Source organism: Dermacentor silvarum, chromosome 2 (genome assembly GCF_013339745.2).
Source record: "Dermacentor silvarum isolate Dsil-2018 chromosome 2, BIME_Dsil_1.4, whole genome shotgun sequence".
NCBI classification, from domain to species: domain Eukaryota; kingdom Metazoa; phylum Arthropoda; class Arachnida; order Ixodida; family Ixodidae; genus Dermacentor; species Dermacentor silvarum.
The window spans coordinates 29,138,801-29,159,686 of NC_051155.1; the positions used below are offsets into that span (position 1 = coordinate 29,138,801).

At 46.6% G+C, this 20,886-nt stretch overlaps 2 protein-coding genes across 2 annotated transcripts in view; one reads left to right on the forward strand and one right to left on the reverse strand.

The window, feature by feature from the left end:
* LOC119441393 (heat shock protein 60A-like) overlaps positions 1 to 4,310 on the reverse strand; it is a 36,907-nt gene extending 32,597 nt beyond the window's left edge. Inside the window, 1 exon segment of the mRNA XM_037706017.2 lies at positions 4,161 to 4,310. The gene's annotated coding sequence lies outside the window, so the exon portion shown is untranslated.
* Positions 4,311 to 4,625: 315 nt separating this feature from the next.
* LOC119441394 (10 kDa heat shock protein, mitochondrial) lies at positions 4,626 to 10,849 on the forward strand. The gene is made up of 4 exons (XM_037706018.2): positions 4,626 to 4,783; positions 5,036 to 5,197; positions 8,480 to 8,569; positions 10,636 to 10,849. The coding sequence occupies exons 1-4, from the start codon at positions 4,781 to 4,783 to the stop codon at positions 10,684 to 10,686; spliced, it is 306 nt and encodes a 101-aa protein (XP_037561946.1). The 5' UTR covers positions 4,626 to 4,780; the 3' UTR covers positions 10,687 to 10,849.
* The last annotated feature ends 10,037 nt before the right edge of the window (positions 10,850 to 20,886 follow it).

Genomic DNA, 20,886 nt, shown 5'->3' on the forward strand with positions numbered 1-20,886 from the left:
ATTTAAAAGTAATTGAATTATTGGGTTTTATGTGGTAAAACTACAATCTAATTATGAGGCAATGCCATAGCAGGAACTACGAATTAGTTTTGCCACCTGGGTTTTTTAATGTGTACCTAAACTGAAGTGGGAGATGAGGATCCCTCACGCCGTCATTTGAACGGCTTTTCCCTCCGCCTGCTGTTACGCTGTACTGTGACGAAGCAAATCAAGCAATCAAGTGCATGAGCATTTCCCCCATAGCCAGGATCAAACCAAGGACCGCTCAGCAGCGCAACGCTGTAGGAAATAAGCTACCACAGCAGGTACCAGAGATTCATTTAAATTACCAAGCAGGCATCAATCAAGAGTTCTGAATCAGGAACGTAGTATGAGAGTCAAAACTGACAATGAGAAACACAGATAATGCACCTGCACTGTCCCTTCTAGTTCATCCTATCCCTCGCACCATTTTCTTGCCCAAGCATGCATGACCAGGCTGACCAACTTCAAGTGAATTACACACAAGCAATCAGTGCACAGATATGCACAAAAAAGCATGTCGCAGTTTCGCCCGAAAGGCAAAGCATCAATTGCGATAGCAACTTAGTAGAGAGCCAAATGGAGTAAGGATAGTAGTTTTATCAGCTGTATAAACTTGGACATGCAGCAGCACCAGCAACGCGCAGAACTGTTGTCAACGCCGTCGTACTCCCATGTGGGGTAGGAACTTGGGGATCAGCGAAGCTTGAGAAGAAGTTGAGGACAGCGCAATGACAGATGAAACGAAAGATTTTAAGCGTAATGCTAAGAGTCAGGAAGAAAGCGGTTTGAATTAGACCAAAAGCGAAAAGCCGATATTCTAGCCAACATTAAGAGGAAGAATGGCTGGCCATGTAAGCAGGGCAAATAACCAATAATTGGTGGCTACAGAATGAGTGCAAAGGGCAGGGAAGTGCAGTAGAGGATGGCAGGGAACTACAAGGGGGTTGAATAAAGGAAATTTGCAGGCATAACTTGGAATCTGCTGGTGCAAGACTGGGGCAATTGGATTAGAGGTCTTTGTCGTGCAGTGGGCATAAATAGGCGGACGATGATTATGACAAGTATGTGCAACTGGCCACAGCCAGACTCCATGGCAAACAGAACTCCATGCAAGCACCGCAACTGTGAATGCACAAGTGGGTCAGTGGTGCCGCCTTGTGGTAGTGCCGATCAACATTCACAGCAATGGGTACACATCGTGAAAACAGCGAGACTGTCTTATGGGCTATCAACTGCTTCACTTGCCGCGGTGGCTCAATCAGCTAAGGCATTGCACTGCTGATCACGAGATCGAATCCAGGCCGCATTCCGATGGAGGCGAAATGCAAAAACGCCCACGTGCTTGCGTTGTAGTGCACATTAAAGAACCCCAGGTGGTCAAAATTAATTCAGAGCCCTCCACTATGGCGTTGCCCCATAATCGGAACTGGTTTTGGCACATAAAACGCCAAAAAGAAGATCAACTGCTTCTTGCTTCACTAAGACGAAACTACCGATTATTTACCTAATTGTGACTTATTGCAAACTACTGTCCAACATTGGATTTCATGCACTTAATATTATAAGCAATGACTTGGCTGCCACTCATTTGAATTATGAGTAAGTTTTCTTATACACCCCCCCCCCCTTTTGTTCTTTGTACAATACTCTACCTCTAAGCTAGTGAGAAATTTCAACAAATCAAGAATTATTGTAACAATAATATATATATACTATGTAACTACTATAACACAATCACCAAGAATTCAGCATCTTCTGGGGCCGTACATTGTGTCAATTCATTTTACATTCTTTTGGTCATCATTATCGGCTTGGATGTTGCCGTGAAGCTGTTATACCAAGATTGACCAATCATCACAATTATTAAAAATAAAGGAAAATTAAAAGTCCCTACAACATATCGTCCTAGAATGCACAGGAAACATGGTGGGCCAATCAATTTATTGCTATTTCTGTGAATTAATATTCAACCAAATTCCTTCTGTAAAAGACCAATTTCGCAAGACATTTCGAACAAAATGGTAATTTTTAAAAATTTTGCATGAAATATGTGAGATAAGTACGGGTGTTTTTGACGAAACATTTTAGAGGAATCATTTCTCAAGTCTGAGCTCCTGCAGCTCTCTTGGCACAAATTAGCATCCATTATCTAAACATGCATGGCAACATCTGCCATTATGAGCTGTAAACAGTAAAAACTTAACAAAATGACTTAAATGGGCACCAACATCCCGATGATAAATTATGTTTTAATAGAAATATTTCACTAGACAATTTACAGCTCTTTCTGCTGTGTGGAAGAGGATACATGCAGATTTTGTATATTTGGCATAGCACAATTAACTGAAGCTGGACAAGGGAAGTACTTCTAAATCAAGAATTCGAAAATGCAATCTTGTACAAACCTAATGAACCATACATTCCTATTCATATATCCATAAAAATTACTTGAAAGTAAGAATTAGGTTCTGGGTTCTTACATGGTAAAGCCACAGTCTGATTATGAGGAAGTGTGCCTCATAATAAGCATGCCTCTACTACAGCATGTAGTAGGGAATTGCAGGTTAATTTTGACCAACTGGTTCTTTTTATTTATAATGTGCCCCTAAATCTTATTACACAAGCACTTTTGCATTTCACCCCTATTGAAATGTGGCCAGGATACCTGCAATCTCGAGCCCAGCAGTGCGACGCCATCGCCACTAATTCCTTCAAAGTGGCGGCCTGCCAACGTACAGCTGCTCAAGTGCAATTATGAAGTGTTTTCACTTGGCTGATGGAAAATAATGGTCAAGAGCAACCTGGCCAATAAGAGAGGTTGTAGCAGAGAGCTCTGAACTAATTTTGCCGGCCCAAGGTTCTTTAGCACGATGATGCTAAACACCACGTAGGTTTCTTTAGCATGTACCGATACATCACACGCATTCTGCCTCCACTGCAATGCGAATAGGAATCGAACCTGTGATGTCACACTAAGCAGCACACCACCATGTGACCACTAAGCCATTTTAGCGGGCCAGTCATTAGATGATTTTAGTGATTCAGGGTCGCAATAGGAGGCTTAAACTAATCTGAACCAATCTGCAAGCACCAGAGATGCAGCGTTGCAGCCATGCAGCGTTGCTTGGAGCTATCACAAAAGCATTGGCTCGAAGCCACAGAGGACAAGTGATGAAATTTCTATATTTAGAGGTAACTTTTAAAAGAAAAAAAAACCCAGGCCAATGAAAATTTTGTATGTGCCTCGTTTGTGCTACAGGTAAATGCTAATTTAGCATAAATTTATTCCAATTAACCTACCCTGAACGGCACATAATGAGAAACGATGAAATCATGCGACACAACCAGGCACATGCAGCAACCACTAAGATCGCCAGAGAAGGGTTATCACTCCTCGAAACTCGACTGCTAGCTCCGAGAGCACAGCAGCACTAACGTAGGCGTGCTCGTTAAGCAAAGAGCACTCCGCAGTCGTTACGGCTGCGCTTGATCACTTTTTTTTTTTTTTTTCCCTTATCGCAGGCGACGGCAAGGCATCCGCATGCAATCTCTCGAGTCGGGCCCGTCGACCTAAATCGGCGTCGAATACGCTGTACGGAGCGGTTACTAGTTAAAGTACGTTGTCTGCGAGGGACTCCGATGCAGAGTAATTTCATCAGCTAGTGCGCCCGAAACCGTGACTCGAGCACGGGCCGCTATGTTTCAGCATTGCCCCCGAAAGGTTTAGCACTATCCGCGCACCAGACGAAGCTCTTGGGCGGCAACTTGCCCGCGCTCTAGACACGGAAGAAGGAACCGGCGGCCACTGCACTGCCGTGTTGCGCGAGCCACCTTCGCGAGCAACGCACGCCGCAACATCGCGCTGCCTCGCGAAATCGCACGGGCGCGGATGTGCTCGACATGAGGACGATGCCCACACGCGCTTCGGCAACAAGCCGAGTTCTTAGAAGCTACTAACATCGATGACTTTCGGCGCCGTGGCCCGGCTCGAGGGACTGGCACGCCGGCGCCTACTACACGTGGGTTTAGGGCTAGTTAAAGCACGCGCACCGCCAGGAGCTGCAGAAAGCAGCCTGCGTCAATCGCTAGACACGCGAAAGAATGCAGAGAACGATCGACCTTTCCCATGTACTTACTGTTTGCAAAACGTTGCGAGGAATGCCCAAGACTTTGGTCTGTAATCGGCTGCTGCCTACGCTGCTCCACGCCGGCTCCGGTGCTCTTTGGCACTGTTGGATACGACGTGCGATAGGCAAGTTGTTAAAAGCGGCCCCAAAGCAGCATACTCTGTCTACGTCATACAGAAGTTTTAACTCTTACAAAAAGAAAACAGCTATCAGGAAATTTTCGTGCCGGTTGTAATTGTTAGCAGTGTGATGTCAAGAAAATTAGATAATATTTAAAAGCTAGATTTTAAACTTTAAATGATTGTAACAAACTATGCTGTTCTGGGGCCTCAAAGTTCTAGAAGGTACTACCGATAAATATATTTCCTTATTTCCAAAGCTTCTTGCAAATAAGTAATTCCCAAGACAATTTATTTTTATAATTGTTATTTTTAGTATTTGTAAAACAGTATTTTCTGATTTCTTGAAAATTCTTTCAGGTTGTCTGCTGCTGTGCGCATGCGCCGTTGCGTCCCTGAAAACCATGTGCTCGCCCGTGCCGTCCTTCCGCCAGCACACGCCGGGCTGCCGCCGTTAGGTTTACGGTTTCTCGAAGCTTCGCTGGTCGAACTCGTACGCAAACTTTCATAATGGTAAGTTGGGCATCAAAGCGCCCGCACCGCATTGTCGGTAGCGACAACAGTGGCATTTCTTAACGCATTGGTCTGCGCCGGATGGCGTTTATTTTTTGCTCTTCGTTCGCCTCGTGCTGCTCGTTGGTAGCCGCTGCATCCAAGCCGGTTCGGTGCCGAAGCGGTGGCCGACGACCGCGCAGTGCAGGCCCGACCTTTCGGTAGTACCACGTTGTGACACGTGCTGACCGTTTCGTCTGTCCGCACGCTCAGGCCGGTGTGGGCAAGCGCCTGATCCCGCTGCTGGACCGCATCCTGGTGGAGCGGTTCGTGCCGGAGGCCAAGACCAAGGGCGGCATCATGATCCCGGAGAAGGCGCAGGCCAAAGTGCACAGCGCTACTGTCGTCGCTGTCGGACCCGGTGGCCGCGCAGACGTGAGTAGTGCACGCCCGTGGCTCGTGCAACGAGTGGTACGGGCTCGGCACGTGCCACGATCTGCTCTTGGCTACCAGGCGAAGACGCTCGCATGTTTGAGCCGTACATCAAAGTGTCTCGGAGTCGGACCGTTGTAGTAACAGCGCGTGCAGGCCAGTCACTTCGTTCTGGCCGCAAGGAGCACGGCATCGGTCAGGGCTCACGTGACGGAGAGGAGCACGAACGTCCCAGTGTCTGTGCAGGCTCATCTTTCTGCGTGCCCTTCGATTGCTGTGAAAAAAGATCGCGTAATGAAAGTGTTCATTTGACAATTGTGGAAGAGGTACCGAGGAGCCCAACCGAGCCCAGGCAACATCTATATTTACTCCCAACGTGGTTAGGATGAGCTTGTAAACTGCAGAATCTGGACACGGAGCGAGTCGGCAGTCTAGCCTCCTAAGACCCCTTGTACGATATATTGCCTTCATTTGTTTTATTTTTCAAAATTCATTCTGGAGCAATTACTCAAAATAATCACCCCGCATATAAATTCAAGTGCATGTGGAACTGTAAGGAAGTGGTTGACTCTCATTCTTGTCACCTGATATTGAAAAATGTGACACTAAATTGGTCTAGACCTGCGTGTTGTCACAGACGGCAGAAAGCAACCTTGAAGCGTGTTTAGAATTCTTTGAGATTGCATGAAAATCCAGCATGCAGCAGCAACATGGCATGTAGTTCCTGCTTTATCTCTGTGTTTAAGCGATGAAGTGAATTTTTTACCATAGCAAACATGATGACATAGCTACTTCTTCCACGTACATGGTGATGAAGCTTTTGGCATTTAAATTTTACTAAGCTCTTTTTCATGTGTGTAACATACAGTAGACAGTAAAAAAGTAGCTTGGTGAGCGATTATGTCTCATAGTTGTATTCGAGTCTCGGGAGGATAGTAGTCGGTTGGCTCTGCACTTCCCAAGTTAATGATGCCATGACGTGGACTGTTTCATCATTAGTGTGTTCATCTATAGTCTTGGGACATAAGCAACGTACATCATACATGAAATTGTGCCACGCAAGTTCCTATAAATAATTTCACTGTTAGGTTAGAGTGCCGGTGTAATGTAATCATTCCTTTTTTGCAATTCCTTTCTTTTGATCCACTGTTCAATTATCCACTGAAATATAGGATAATTATATTATCTTGGGCCAGTTGCAGTAGCACACAACCAGTTAGGTCGTATAGGGTGTGTTTGTGTTCAGAAATTTTGCAGGAATTTACCTGACAAAGCCAGTTCAACTGCACTAACTGCATTAGAAAAGCTTTTTTTTTTTTTTTTTTTCTCGTCACTCTAGGATATTGCGAAGGAAATTCCTGTATGCATTTTGCGTGCACGTCTTTTGGTTCCAAGCAACTCGTTCCCCAGCTAGTTGGAACACTCGCGTATCTACTAGTTTGTTGAGAGAAGTCGCCAAAACTGTTTTCCCACACGAAACAGAGATTGGTGGCTGGTGAACTGGATTCATTGCCAGCATTCTTCACTTCCTACTCATTCTTTTTCCGTAGGAATGCTGTTTCATGGAATTTTTCCAGTCTGCTGTCTCGGTCATGCTTAATATCATTGATGCTATGTTGCCGGCCTGCGTGACCTTCGCCCCATAAAGCATGTAGCTCTTTTGCGAAGGTGGCCACTAGCATATCTATTTATGCTGGAAAATAAAATTGAATTAAAGAAACGAACCTGTAAGTGATCCTGAAGTGATCCTGCTGTGCTTGCATTAAGTTATTGCAAATTCATGGCCCTTGTTTAATAAACACTCACTTTTACTTAATACCATGCAGATTGCGGTCAGAAAATTAGCAAGACAGATGCTGCTCCTACCTTTTATTTGGGAATGGAGCCTTCGGATATATACATATACTGCTAAGAAATGCATAAAGAGTTGCAACATTAAAAAATGAAATCAAGGGAATTAAAGAAACTTATTTAGCTTTACATCTGTGTCAACTGGGCCCCCAACTATTCCTCTTGAACTGTATTGGCAACTTATCTGGGTACACTTATTATTTCATAAATATTTATTATTTGGCCAGTTAGTATTTCACCAGTAAATAAACAATATACATGGATGTTCCTATTTTGCTTCACTATGACATAGTGCATACCAAGTGCCCTGCCTTCCTTCCTATTCTGATTTGCACTGTTTCGTAATTTACATATCGGAGCATTTTTTGATCATTGCAATTATGCATTCGTATATAATAGCATATTTGCACTTTTAAAATAGTTTGTGAGCGTTGTTAAAAGACATTTCTTCGTAGTGACACTATGAAAATAAAACTTCCTGCATCTGAACTTTCAAGACAACACCAGCCCGGTTGTTCATTTCTTAATGTTCTTGCACGCCAGCTGTGTTTGGTGTCATTTCGGGGCCAGTGTTGCTTCGAAAGAGATGCTCTGCTGTCTTGATGCCACTTTTACACAACCTACTCACGGTTCATTAGACTGGCTATTCCATCTAATACGGCACTGCAGACACTGCACCTGACAGTCGACGCTATCGCAGCCACATGGCCGAAACTTGGTCAAATAGTGGTTACATTCGCAGCACAAGTGCTTCGAGCTGGAGTGCAATTACAGACGTCACACTGTGCAGTAAACTAATATTAAAAAAATGTTCACAATTTTGCAGTCCTTGCAGAACTTGGAAATTTTACATGTCTTCCTTCATCACCACAATGCACCAGATGTTGCTTGTTTAACAGCTAAATATTGAATATTTGAATGCTTTAAATAGGACTAGCAATAACACGTGATGGTGTGTGGCGAAGTAACCAGATGAAAAAGTGATTGTAATGTGATGTTTTGCTGCACAGAAACTTCCGAGGATAAAAAGAGCAAGATTTCAGAGAGGCTGTTGTGCAATAGGAAATGTGAGAACATATTGTTGCAGTAGTGCCTCACTGTTTTGGCAGCAGCGGAAACATGGGTAGGCTGGGGAAAACGTGTCTGGTTGGGCCATATGGCTGCCGAGTAAGATTGTTATCGAGGGCTACATTGTTATACATTGTGAACTGTAAGTTTCACAAACACTGGGTCCTGTCTTGCCTTTTGAGTGAAAAAGTTTACTTTTCAATTTGTGGTAGTATAAGTAGTGGAATTTTGGGCCCTCTTCTGGCATTGAGAGAAGTGTCTTATGCTCGTTCGTAGTAAGGGTTGGTTTTTGTGTACCTTTGAGCAAGGCAATGAGAGTGTCAACTTGTGCCTAGCACCCTGTCATAATTATTTTGCATGTTGCAGTCTGGCCAGACCATCCCAATGGCTGTTAAGGAAGGCGACAAGGTCCTTTTGCCTGAGTATGGTGGCACAAAGGTGGAGATTGAAAACAAGGTAAGCAGCGTCCTGCCTGTTTTACAGCGATACATGCGATGGGCTCTTCACTGTCTCAAAATGGTGTACAGCAATATGAGCATGACTAACATGAGCCACATGTTGAAGGGGAAAAAGTCGGAACAAAAAAAAATTCACTCTGTGACTGGATCTAATCCCAGTTCTGCTGCATTTTGGTTGAATACACTACTGCAGAGCTAAGCTGGCTGCTTCAACTGTTGCTCCAGAAGCATGGCTTCTGGTGTAAAGCATTGATGTTTATTCATATAGCACAAGGAAAAACCACATTCTCCATGCTACTTTAGGAACTTCCAAAACAGGAACCGTCCACAAGGTCTCGTGTTGTACGATGCGTGCAGGACGTCTAATGGCTGTAAGAATGCATTGATTACGCTAATGGCTGCATGTAATCTCCTACAGCTATGCGCTTCTGGCTTGTCCGAGTGATCACTCTACACATTTATGCACACGCACACAGTTCTGTGGCCAGCATATTTATTGAGCACCTGTACAAGTGCTGTCACAGAACCAAACAGTGTGCAGGCCCAAGGCATCTATGTTGGGGGGGGGGGGGGCTCTGTGTAGCCCAAAAACTGCACTTTCTCTGTTCTGTGTCATAGAAGTTTTTACTAGGCAAGTGAGTACTGTTTGTCAAAGCAAGATGTATGTGCTGGGCCAGAAAGGTTGTGCGGTTAGCGAACTCCGTCCTTGCAAACTGCCGCCTAAACTTTGCAAGCTGTGCTCTCGAAAACAGAGGAAATGGCAAACTCGCAGAAGGCATTTATAGCTGTTTTTTTTTTAGTGCCATAGCTGATGTAGAAGGTGTACTAGTGCCTTGCAGTGACTTGTCAGATTGATGTTCGGCTTTAGTTACCATGAATGTTCAGTTGTGCAGTGTTTTCAGGCCTAAGCCCTCTCATGGCTTTGCACTGTAGCATCCTTGCCATCTTTCATTGTAGCTGCATGGCTACAACAAACCTACTCCCACCAATATGTTGTGCAGGAAAGCCGTATGTCAGGGAACTTGGGTGTTGAGCATCTCTGCATATAGTATCGTGGCAGCAGCACGCACTTGGCAAACAAGTGTCGTATTATGTCAGTGAGGTGTAGATTTCCACTCGTTGCAGTGGACTCCCATTGATTGTGCCCTGGCAGGACTGCAAGATTTGGTCAAATTATCCAAAAGGTCCAATTAACAAACAACAAAATGAATGAAAATTAAACAGCTTCGTATCTAGGGAAGCAGTGTCATCGTCTGCTGGATTTCTTGTGTTTTCAAGCGTTATAATACCCACTGCATGCATGAGAAGGTGCCTGTGGATGTCGGTGGGGATTAAATTAAGTGGCATGCGTTTCGAGTTCGAACTGAGTTAGTTTTCTTTCCATATCATAATATGGCTTCTCTCCCAGGACTTTTCAGTTCATTTGAATTAAGCAAAAAGTTAAATTAACTGAGGTCAAATTACAACTGTACAATAACAAGTTGGTTTAGTCCGGTTTCTTTCTTACATTCACATGTGACACACTGATTATATGGGGTAACCTTTTTAATATATATAACTTCAGAGCATACCTTTTGCTGGGGTCAGCATGTCTACTTTCCACGGTTGTTACCTCATTCTAGGAATGTTCACTCAATTGCATCGCCGGTACGTGAAACAGATGCATATGCCTAGTTATGCCACTACCTCAAGCTCATTCATTTTACACTGATCTAAAGAACATCACATCTTGCTTACTGGAACTACTACAGAAGTTCCCAAATAAGATTATCATGTCACTGAAGCAAGAAAGAGCTTGCACACCAATACTTAAAAAACAAAAGAGCATGGTAGAAAAAACAAGCCATTCTAGCAACATGATTCCCAGAGGGAAGAAAATGCAGAAATTTTCTTCTTCAAACAAAGTGTGCCAAGTTTTTCAAAATTTAAATAGAACACTGAACCTTAATCAGACAATGAAAAGAGCTTTCTGACAGATTGTGGAATCCATAAACTGTATGCCATTGAGGCTAGACTTGGGGGGGGGGACTACAGCTCTGACCAGCTTCATTTTCTTTCGTGCAGGAGTTCTACATCTTTCGGGACAGTGATGTGTTGGGCAAGTGGACCGACTGAGCATGGTTGCCAGCTGTCTTCACCCGCGCCTGTCCATAGTGTTGTCTCATAGCGTGTTGCTGTTCATGTGGCAGTGAGCACACCCGGTGTGCAGCTCGGACCAGACTGCCTTTTTTTTTTCGTTCTTTTTATACATAATAAATCGCCACCACCATGTACAGTAGTCAGAAAGAGTTGAGCATTTTTTTCTTTATTTGTTTGTGTTGAGCCGCAATGCAGACGTTATGGCCTATCCCTCTACATTCCTTGGAGTTTGAAGCGTTTTAATGAGAAGGCATTATGTGCCCCACTATGCAAAAATCCGGCGTGACTGAGTGATGGTATCAAAAATGACCCACGGACCAAAGAGTGAAAATGCGTTTAAAATGCTCGGATTGACATCAAATTTCTCTGGGAGGTTCCTACAAACAAAGTAAATTGATTGCTTTGAAAAGCAAGGTTGACACATTTCGGTCTAGGTGGTACTAATCGAACCCGGGCCTCCAGGGTGCGAGACGGGCACGCTTCCCCGATGCCACAGCGGCTCCACGGTTCTGGTGTGCCTAGTGCATGCGTCATTGCACACGTCACATTGCAGTCAATGTGGAGGAGATGGCGCGACGTCATGAATGTATAAAATGAGCGCGCTGCCTGCTGTGCGCGACTTGCTCTTCCGTTTTGATCAGTGCCGTGTCTACTGCGATGGACTGTCAACGCCACGTCATGAGTGTATAAAGAATTAGCTAGTCTGTGGCCAAGGGCCCAAAGTATGCGCAAACATACACACTGAATCAGCAGAAAGAACTGCAATGCATGTCAAACACATCTACTGAAAACATTTCATCAAAAAGACTAATGCCTTCACATTCCCACACGTAAGCAGTCCTAAAATTTTTTTTAACAAATGAGGGTGAATGTACGAAAAGTGAACTTGTTGCTATATAGATACAAGAATGCAAGCTAGTGAAAACACAGTTGGTCCTCAGTATAACGAAGTAAATGTAAAATTTGGTTGGCCATGCTTTATTTCAAAGGAGTATTGTACTGCTACATAATGAAATTGAACTTGGTATCAGTTATGGGCAACCAGTGCTGGTGAAACGGGGCGGTGACAAATGGTCGCATAGCTTGCTTCATTTAATCGGGTATACTGTGCATGCTTTGCCTTCTAGCACATTTGTATACATCCCCTTAATTGTTTTTTCTTTCTCAAAACTTCTCTACCTTGTACCGCAACCTATGCATGTAACGGATCCGGTGATAGCGACCTCTTCCCTGCTTTTTTTTTTTTTTTTTCACCAATACCCTAAACGTCTCAAGCTTAACTCGACTACTGACTGGTTGATGCTTCCGTCCACTTTAAATCCAAGTGCTTCAGGAAGGTGTACGTTGCCTACGGGTCTGAATGGGTGAATACCTTCACGTGCCATTGGGATGTGCCGAGTGGTCTCCAGATTTTTTTCTGCAGCATACACCTGCCTCATCTAGTTGCAGATATTTGCTCCGGTATGTTTTTGTCCTTAGGCATTCGGATCTAGCCTCAAATGGCAAGACACGTCCCTTCATGTTATCGTACAGATTTTTCCTTCTAATTCTCATTCTAGTAAATCTCCATGGTCTTTTTTGTTTCCATTCTTTATTATATGTGAATTAGGTCCTCAGCGCCGTAAGTGAGAAAGCGCCGCAACTTTTAGTTTCTCAAACAGACGCGGGGCCGCAGGGAGCACGTTCTAACGGTTTACAAAACGAACCTTAGCGAGGTAGGTCTGTTTTTCTTTTTCGTTTCTCTCGGCGTGAATATTGAAAACATTGAAGAGGCTACAATCATCGAAGATGAATCTACTTGTGAAAAACGCCCTATAGAAGTGTCTTGCGCCGAAAACTGCATGAGCCATGCAGCTGCAAGCGTATACCGCAGATCGTGTTTCGGTACGGTTTCAAATGGATCGACTCACTGAAAGAGCTCCTTGATGCAAAATAACTCGAAAAAGGGTGAGGACTGCATACAGTTGAATACGGCGTGAATATTGAAAACATTGAAGAGGCTACAATCATCGAAGATGAATCTACTTGTGAAAAACGCCCTATAGAAGTGTCTTGCGCCGAAAACTGCATGAGAGCCATGCACCAGCAGCTGCAAGCGTATACCGCAGATCGTGTTTCGGTACGGTTTCAAATGGATCGACTCACTGAAAGAGCTCCTTGATGCAAAATAACTCGAAAAGGGTGAGGACTGCATACAGTAAATTGTTTCCTAGGTTGAGAAAACGATATACCTGACAATGGCATTTCAGCGAAATACAACATACAACTGAAAAGAAGCTATAAACTCCGTCTGAATTCAAATAAGCGATTACTTATTCCATTTCTGCATATTCCAGATGCAAATAGTGACAGGGACCTTCGTAAGCAGAGTGACGCGTTGATTTCGATGGAACCACTTATGGTGTCCACGGCGCCAGAATTGAAGGCGCGTCCACGTTAGCGACATGGTATCTCCCCACACGCAGTTTGCAGACCGCAAGCGCATCCCACCCCTTCCACAGGGTTATATATGCCTCCTCCCAGTGGCGTAGCCAGGGGGGGGGGGGTTGGGGGGGTTCAAACCCCCCCCCCGAAATTTTTTCCGCCCCCCCCCCCTACTTACCCACCCTTTGTTTTCATCGCTTCGCGCTGACATAATTCATGAAACCGGTGCTACTATCACAATTTAATTCCTGGGCGCTTCCGTTTGGGTTGGTAATTTACAGCGAATAATGTCTGCATATGGAAAAAACTGTCACGGTGTTTGTCAAGGCTTTCACACTCTGTGAAGTTTTGGGCGAGAATGTGGCGGCCGCATTCTGAAGCAACAAATGCGCAACAAATGAAGCAACAAATGCGGCAGCCGCATTTTAGAAGATGGCGAAGACGCTCGACGCCCGTTTACTTATATTTAGGTTGCACGTTAAAGACCCCAGGTGGTCGAAATCTCCGGTATACATTTCCGCCGCTTCCCTTCAGGTGCCGGTTAGGCCGCGCTAGCGCAGGATATTAGGCTACGTTCACACTTGGTCTCAAAGCTGTAGGAAGCGGCAAAATCTTGCAAAAATCCGCCCGCCTAGGCGGCAAAACAGGCAGAAATACAGGCTGCGAGCCAAATCGGTCTCATTTTTCGCCATGGCGAAGCGGAAACGCGGCGGAAAGTCGTTCTGCTTCACTGGAAGCTACACTAGCATGTAAACAACCGGTCGTAAAATGGCACCGGGCACCAAAACCATGGCACCAAAAGTGTAGGCTGTAATGCTGATCGACGCGATCAAGAACCAGCCCTTGCTCTACGACAAGAGTGGCACTAAAACGTACTGTCAGCAATACACGCGATAGTATTCAACGTCGCGCGACCGGAGGTGCGGCAACGAAGCCTTGGCGTGACCCAACTTCTCGCGCTTTTGCAAAGCCAGGCGAACCCACCACCGCCGTTTCCGAGGTGTCCACGTCTTCCGTTTATTTATTGTCCATTTCTAGAAAACAAGTAGGTAGAATTATAAAAGCCATTTCTTCTTCCACTTCCATGGCAGACAATAGTTAGGCAGATTCCTCGTTGGCGCTCCATAATTCTCCTCGCATGTGTACGGTATGTTGCAGAAGTCGCGGGGTGCTTTTCTCGTCGCGACGATAGATTGGGAGCGTAGGTCTCACGTAGGACGCGCAGGCTTTGGCGAGCCCCAACACAAGGGCCAGCCCGGGTTTTAGCTGTGGTGTTCCCGTTGCCCCTTTGGTGTCCTGGAGGCGCCGACAATACGAAATGATGAAATGTTATTACAACTTGTAAATAAAAGCTATTAAAGAAATATTATCACGCCTAGGCACCAACCTGTGACTCAGCGCTACCGCGCCCGTGTGCGGAGAATTACGGAACGCCAACGAGGAAATTACCGAAGGTCGCAGATGACACGCGAAGTTGCGTAAAATGATCACTTTTGATGACGGTACGTGGGTCAAAGAATGAACATACCGCTCGAAATAATGCAATAATGAGCGCCACCACGCCGACAAACGTACGCAGACTAGATGGATCTGGACGAAAACGGCAGCGGCGGCCGCGGCGGTAGCAAAACAGATGTGAACAACTTGGACAGGCGCGGAAAAAATTTTCCGGCCGCTTCGGCCTTTCCGCCCGCTTTGGCCTTTCCGTCCGCTTGCCGCTTTCCAAGTGTGAACCTAGGCTTAGTCTGCGCGAGAAACATCTGTTGTTTGCGATTGCGCCCCTACGGAAGGCTGGTAATTACTGTTGTGTTGTTGAATCCCAAACCAGCAATTACGGAAGGCTGGTAGTTGCTGTTTTGTTGTGGAATCCCAAACCAGCAATGTACACACGAAGGGGTTGATGACAGCAGTGAAATTCCACCGATTCGCAATAGAATGCACGAAACAGACAGCCGACAAGCATGAATTACTGCTGTGCGCAGTACAGCGTAAGTAAACTCTTGTTGCAGGCGCTGACAGTTCTCGTCGGAGTTCACGCGTCCTGAGAAATTGGTTATGTGTACTATGCACTGAACAATACCGGAGTTCATTCCTGCATCACTAGTACACCAATCAGTCGAGATTCTGTGAGGTACAAGGCCGCTTCCTGTTTGCACCAGCGTAAGTGAAGCAGAAATGAGTTGCACGCACTACTTAAAATGCGTACGCATGCCATATCTGTGCTGAGCGGTGAAATATTCTGTACAATTTCGTATCTGTTGACGTAAAGGCAAATGACGGCTGCACGCTCGCACACAGCGGAAGACACAGCGGCCCATGCACTTGCCGCAGGAAATGCAACCCTCTCGTATGAGGGAGCAGGGCGACGAAAGCTTCGAAAAAAAGAAAAACATCTTACGCGTTTTTGCGCCTATTTAAGTTTTCTAGCGCAAAGACGCAGCGAACAAGCTATTGCTATGGGAGTAGGTATAGCCTGGTCACACGTGCATTTTCACGCGCATAGCCGTCCTTGACTTGTGAAACGCACTTCGCCCCGACGAGGACGACGCCATCTACGCTTAACGGAAATTAACAATGAATAATGTCTTCTCCGATCGAACGGGTCGTTGATGCGTTTTCGAACACTGGTCCATTCAGTGGCGCGATGAGAGACCGTTGCTCGAAACGCCCACTGTACCTGTCGTACTTACTGTATTTACTGAGCTTACTTTACTTTTTACTTAATTTCTTCACAAGCACACGCGAGGGGGGGGGGGGGGGGGCGGTCCCATGTCTGTGATATACATGTATAGAGTCTGCTTACACTACCGCTATTTATTATCGATCACGTGACCTAGAGGAAAGCAGAAGCTTGCACCCCCCCCCCCCCCCCCGGTCGGGCCGGTGAACCCCCCCCGAAAAAAATTTCTGGCTACGCCCCTGCCTCCTCCCCTTTCGCACACAACACTGGGCGAGCGCGAGGACCGCACCCATGAAGTCACCATCCTTCTAGACTCAAGCTCGTGCTTTCCCTCACACCTACAGCATGCTTACGGCGCCGCAGGGCGCGATAGGATCTTATATCGCACTTATACACGCTTCAAACTGCGGTATTAGCTGTGGAGAAATTTTCCCGAACGAGCGGGCTGAAGTGCGCGCCCGAAAAATCCGAGGTCATCCGGATACACGCGAAAGGCTACAAATCCAGAGGGTCGATAAACATTGTGGTTGAGGGCCAAATGATCCGAGAGGTACCTACGATGCGAGTTCCGGGTTTGTGGCTTCAGAGCGACGGGAGAGCAGCACAGATGCTCAAAACACTCAAATCCGCAACCCACTACATAGCCCAAATGATACGTTGAGTGACGTATAGAAAGGCGGGAATGCGAGAAATCGATACCCTAAGGCTCGTACAGGCCTTAGTGATTAGTCGAATCACAGATGGCTTGCCCTACCAAGTCCTGAACAGGGAAGAGGAAAGGCAGGCCATCGCGATAATTCGAACAGCTTTCAAGGCGGCTCTGGGCCTGCCTAAATGTACCTCCACGGAGGGCATGTGTGATGAGCAGGTTCTTTTGTCTAATATTTTCTGGCGGTTCTCTGAGGCGAAGCCTCCCAGAACCCAATCGAGGACAAAGCCGTTGGTTGGGAAACACACAAACTTTTAATAAAACTAGAAACAAAAATTAACACATAAAAACAAACACACAATGATAACATGAAAACACGTAGCTGGAACGCTAATGTTATGAAGCAAGTTCGGGCGGGCTGCGAGTGTGCGTATGCACTACAGTCTCGACGCGGCGAAGCGGAGACGAGACGACGAGATAAGCGGTGTTGGTCTCACCAAAAGACGTGTCGGAGCGTCGTACAGGCTGCCAGAGCGTGGCAGCTCTGGCTCGGAGGGAGAAGACAGGCGGCTCGGCAGCACGAGCCGACGGTGGTGGCGTTCTGGTCGGGCAGCTGCTGATCGTGGCTCTCGGGCACGTAGCCCGACAGCTCAGGTTCTGCCCACGGACGCAGACGCTCACCGGCCTCGGGCAGCAGCAGTTGATTATCGCGCAGGGTGGCGATGCCCGGGAAGGCAGGCGGCTTGGCAGCAGGGGTTAACGGCGGCGGCGTTCTGACCGGGCAGCTGGTCGTAGAGCTTGGGCCCGTAGCCCGACAGCTCTCGTTCTGCCCACGGGCGCAGACGCTTGCCGGCCTCGGGCAGCAGCAGTTGATTATCGCGCAGGGTGGCGATGCCCGGGAAGGCAGGCGGCTTGGCAGCAGGGGTTAACGGCGGCGGCGTTCTGACCGGGCAGCTGGTCGTAGAGCTTGGGCCCGTAGCCCGACAGCTCTCGTTCTGCCCACGGGCGCAGACGCTTGCCGGCCTCGGGCAGCAGTTCTCGAACGGATGGAGTGGCGGCGCCCAGGAATGGGTTGGCAGGAGGCCCCGGCCGGGTGAAGTCCTGGTGGCTCGGGTCCGGAACCCGACGGCCGTCTTCAACTCCCGATCCGGTGGCCGACCTTGTCCTGGTGCCGCTTCTGGAACTCCTCTCCCTACTGCCAGCGCGGCTCCTTTTTCTGCTGCTCTGGTCGATTCGTCGATTTCTCATTGGCTGCTCGAGGCTCCGTGTTCTTTTGTGATTGGATTGGCTTTTTTCTTTTGATTTCTTTTCTTGTGCCGCGTGTTCACGCGCTGACCGGTCTTCGGCGTCGTCGTTTTCGGCGCGGCGCGGTAGAGCGGCGCGCGCTCTCCTTGTCGTCTGCTTGTTTGAAATGCACCGCACCTTGTCGCACACCACAAATATCACCGTCGCGCACCACACATCACAGCATGCTAGCTTTGGGAGTACACAATACTTTCGACGAACTGAGGCAGGCCACTCTGATGCGACAGAGGGAGCGCCTCAGCTTTACAAAAACTGGTCGGGCAATATTGGCTCGACTTAATATCCCAGCATACCCGATTTATCTCACCGAACAGGCCGTACCTCCTCCTTCGGTGAGATCCAAAATTACAGTAGCTCCAATTCCCAAGAACATGCATCCCGAGTACAACAAGGAAAGGCGCAAAGCACCCGCACAACTTATTCAATCGATGTAGTCCAATAACGCTAGGTACAACACGTACTACACCGACGCAGCTGCGTATGCAGGGGCTACCGGGCCTCTGGCTACCAAAGGAGGTACGCCCTGGAAGTCGTGAACGCGATCAGCCAGCAGCAAATTACCGCGTCGGCCACGGGGGGCTCCCCCACCTCGGCCAAAATGTTAACAGTGGCGATCGCGCTCGCTCACGCGGAGTGTTCGGAAAGGGACTCGGTCGTGGTCACTGACTACCGGGAGACATGTTGCATGTTTCTCAAGGGGCACGTGACTGCGGCTAGCCTCGGGGTAATCCCCAAATCGGATCCACCACCGTCATCGCCTACTCTGTTGCCCGGGACACGCGGGGGGTACAGGGGAACGAACAGGCTAACGCATTAGCTCGAGCGTTTAGTAATCGAGCGATGGCGTCCTCTTCGAACCCCAACCCCTCACAGTATCCCTCGCAAAATCCCATCAATTTAAATGTAAAAGACACCCTTGCTCATCAGCGCGGAGTCCGCAGAAAATACCCGCCGCCTCACCCACAACTTAGCGGGGAAGAGGCCGCCGATTGGCGCAAAATACAGACTGGGGTATTCCCCCATCTAAAAATTCTAAACGCAATGTATCCCACTCGCTATAGGGCCACGTGCCCTTGGTGCGGTGGCATTATTTGCCAGTCAAATAAAGTTTCTATATATATATTGCGAGACAACGTTTAGGCGGTCACTCTCCTCTTTATTCTCTCAAGCGAGAGCCCCACCACCAGACCAAGAATGGTGATGATGAGTATGTACAGATGAGAATATGAAGTGTATGAATAATGCCCACACTAATTTCCCCGCGCGTGCAAGCGGCCAGCCAGGCCGCGACTTAGCCAGGAGGGAAACGCCGAACGAATCGTTTGAGACGCGAAACGTGAACGATCTCCGAACCACGATGACGATGGTCCGAGGAAACCTCGACGGGAGTAACACGATAGTTCACTGGGGATATTTGTTTGTTAATAATGTAGGGGCCAAGGAAGCGCGATTCAAACTTATCGCACAGACCGGGTGTACGAATGGGTGTCCAAAGGAGCACTTCATCTCCAGGACGAAAGGAGACGTCTCGACGAGAGATGTAACGTTGCTTGCGGTCTAGTTGACTGACTTCTGTATTGAATCGAGCACGGTCACGACATTCGTGAAGTCGCGAGACGAACTGATCGGGTATACTGGCCGAGGTGTTAGTTGGGGCAGATAAGAAAGTGGCGTCCCCACTGAACACACATTGGTCTAGAAGCCGTCTTCAAGACGTCTTGACAAGATAAGCAAGACGTCTTGAAAGCCATTTTAAACGTTTACAAGACGTCTTGAAGACGTTTTGGCAAGATATTAAATACTTCTTCAAGACATCTTACCAAGATTTTGTCGGACGTCTTAAAACGTCTTGTAGCCGTCTCTAAGACCGTCTAATGCACCGCCAAATTTGGGATATCAGACGTTTTACAAGACGTCTTGTAGACGTCTCTAAGACGGCTAGAAGACGTCTTGCAAGACATCTTGGGAACGTTTTGAAAACGGCTACAAAACGTTCTCCTGGACGTTTTGAGGATGTCTTAAAAACTTTTTAAATGCTTTAAACATCTACTGGTCAACTAAGGCATGACATTTTCTAGTCGCTCGTATCTAGCTAAGCCCTAAACATTGTTTCACAGTATTTATAGTATTTACAAAAGATAGTGACAGTGGAAATATACTTAGATCTAAAGTGGAGAGGATGTGAAATCTGAACACGACGTAGGTTATTTCAACAGAGAATGTATTCCATAAAGTTACGAAATCTTCACTTTGAGGAAAAAAAAGTGAAGAAACAAATAAGCAATAAACATGGTACGAATATATACACTAAATAGAGTACAACGGACTTGACCTCTCTAAACTTTAGTTCAACACCTGATCTATCGTCAGCTAGGGGAGGGGAAGCACTAGCACAAATATGACATTTTAAATAGTCTCCAGAAGCTAAAATGAGGTCATATTGCAATCCAGATGGTCTGTCTCCTTCCGATGTCAACTATCCAACAAAATGTTGCCTACCTTCAGTGATCTGGCTAGAAACAGCATACACTGCCCATTACGTCCAGGAAGACCCAATATCATTTTACTTACCTTGCCAACACTGATCTAGATTTGCAGATGGAATAATATCAAAGCCTCCTGCAACACTAATACAGAATGTTTCCTTGCATGGATGTTTGGCACGCACAAGAATTTAGATACAGAAAACACCCTTCCATTATAGCATTAATTATAAAGGAATTGAGTGTCTCCCTCTTATCTGCCACATAGAGAAATCAATGAGGATGTTCGTATTCCTCGCAATATTGAAAAAAAGGTTGGCTTTACCGACAGCACCAATCCCTATGGCCCATTTCTTACAACCCACCATAGCAACACTCAAATATTGGCAGAGCCACAAAAGCGATAAACACGTGTCAAAGCCACGTACGCTTAATATAAAGCATGATTGTTCACACAAATGAAGCGCTAAAGTGGTCAAAGGTTTCAAAGAATTTTTAATAAATCAGTAACACGCCACCACATAAGCAAAATGTTTCTAATGCACCTCCTAGAGTTTTGCGTTGTGGCTGGCTGTTATAACAAATTGGACACTTCACGATTCAGGGAACTGGCTAAGACATTTCCACAGGCTGAT

Bases quoted from the DNA above. Each gene is read 5' to 3' on its own strand.
- LOC119441394 (XM_037706018.2), top strand. The intron at 5,198-8,479 runs GTGAGTAGTGCA...TGCATGTTGCAG, and splicing joins GACCCGGTGGCCGCGCAGAC to TCTGGCCAGACCATCCCAAT. The intron at 8,570-10,635 runs GTAAGCAGCGTC...TCTTTCGTGCAG, and splicing joins AGGTGGAGATTGAAAACAAG to GAGTTCTACATCTTTCGGGA.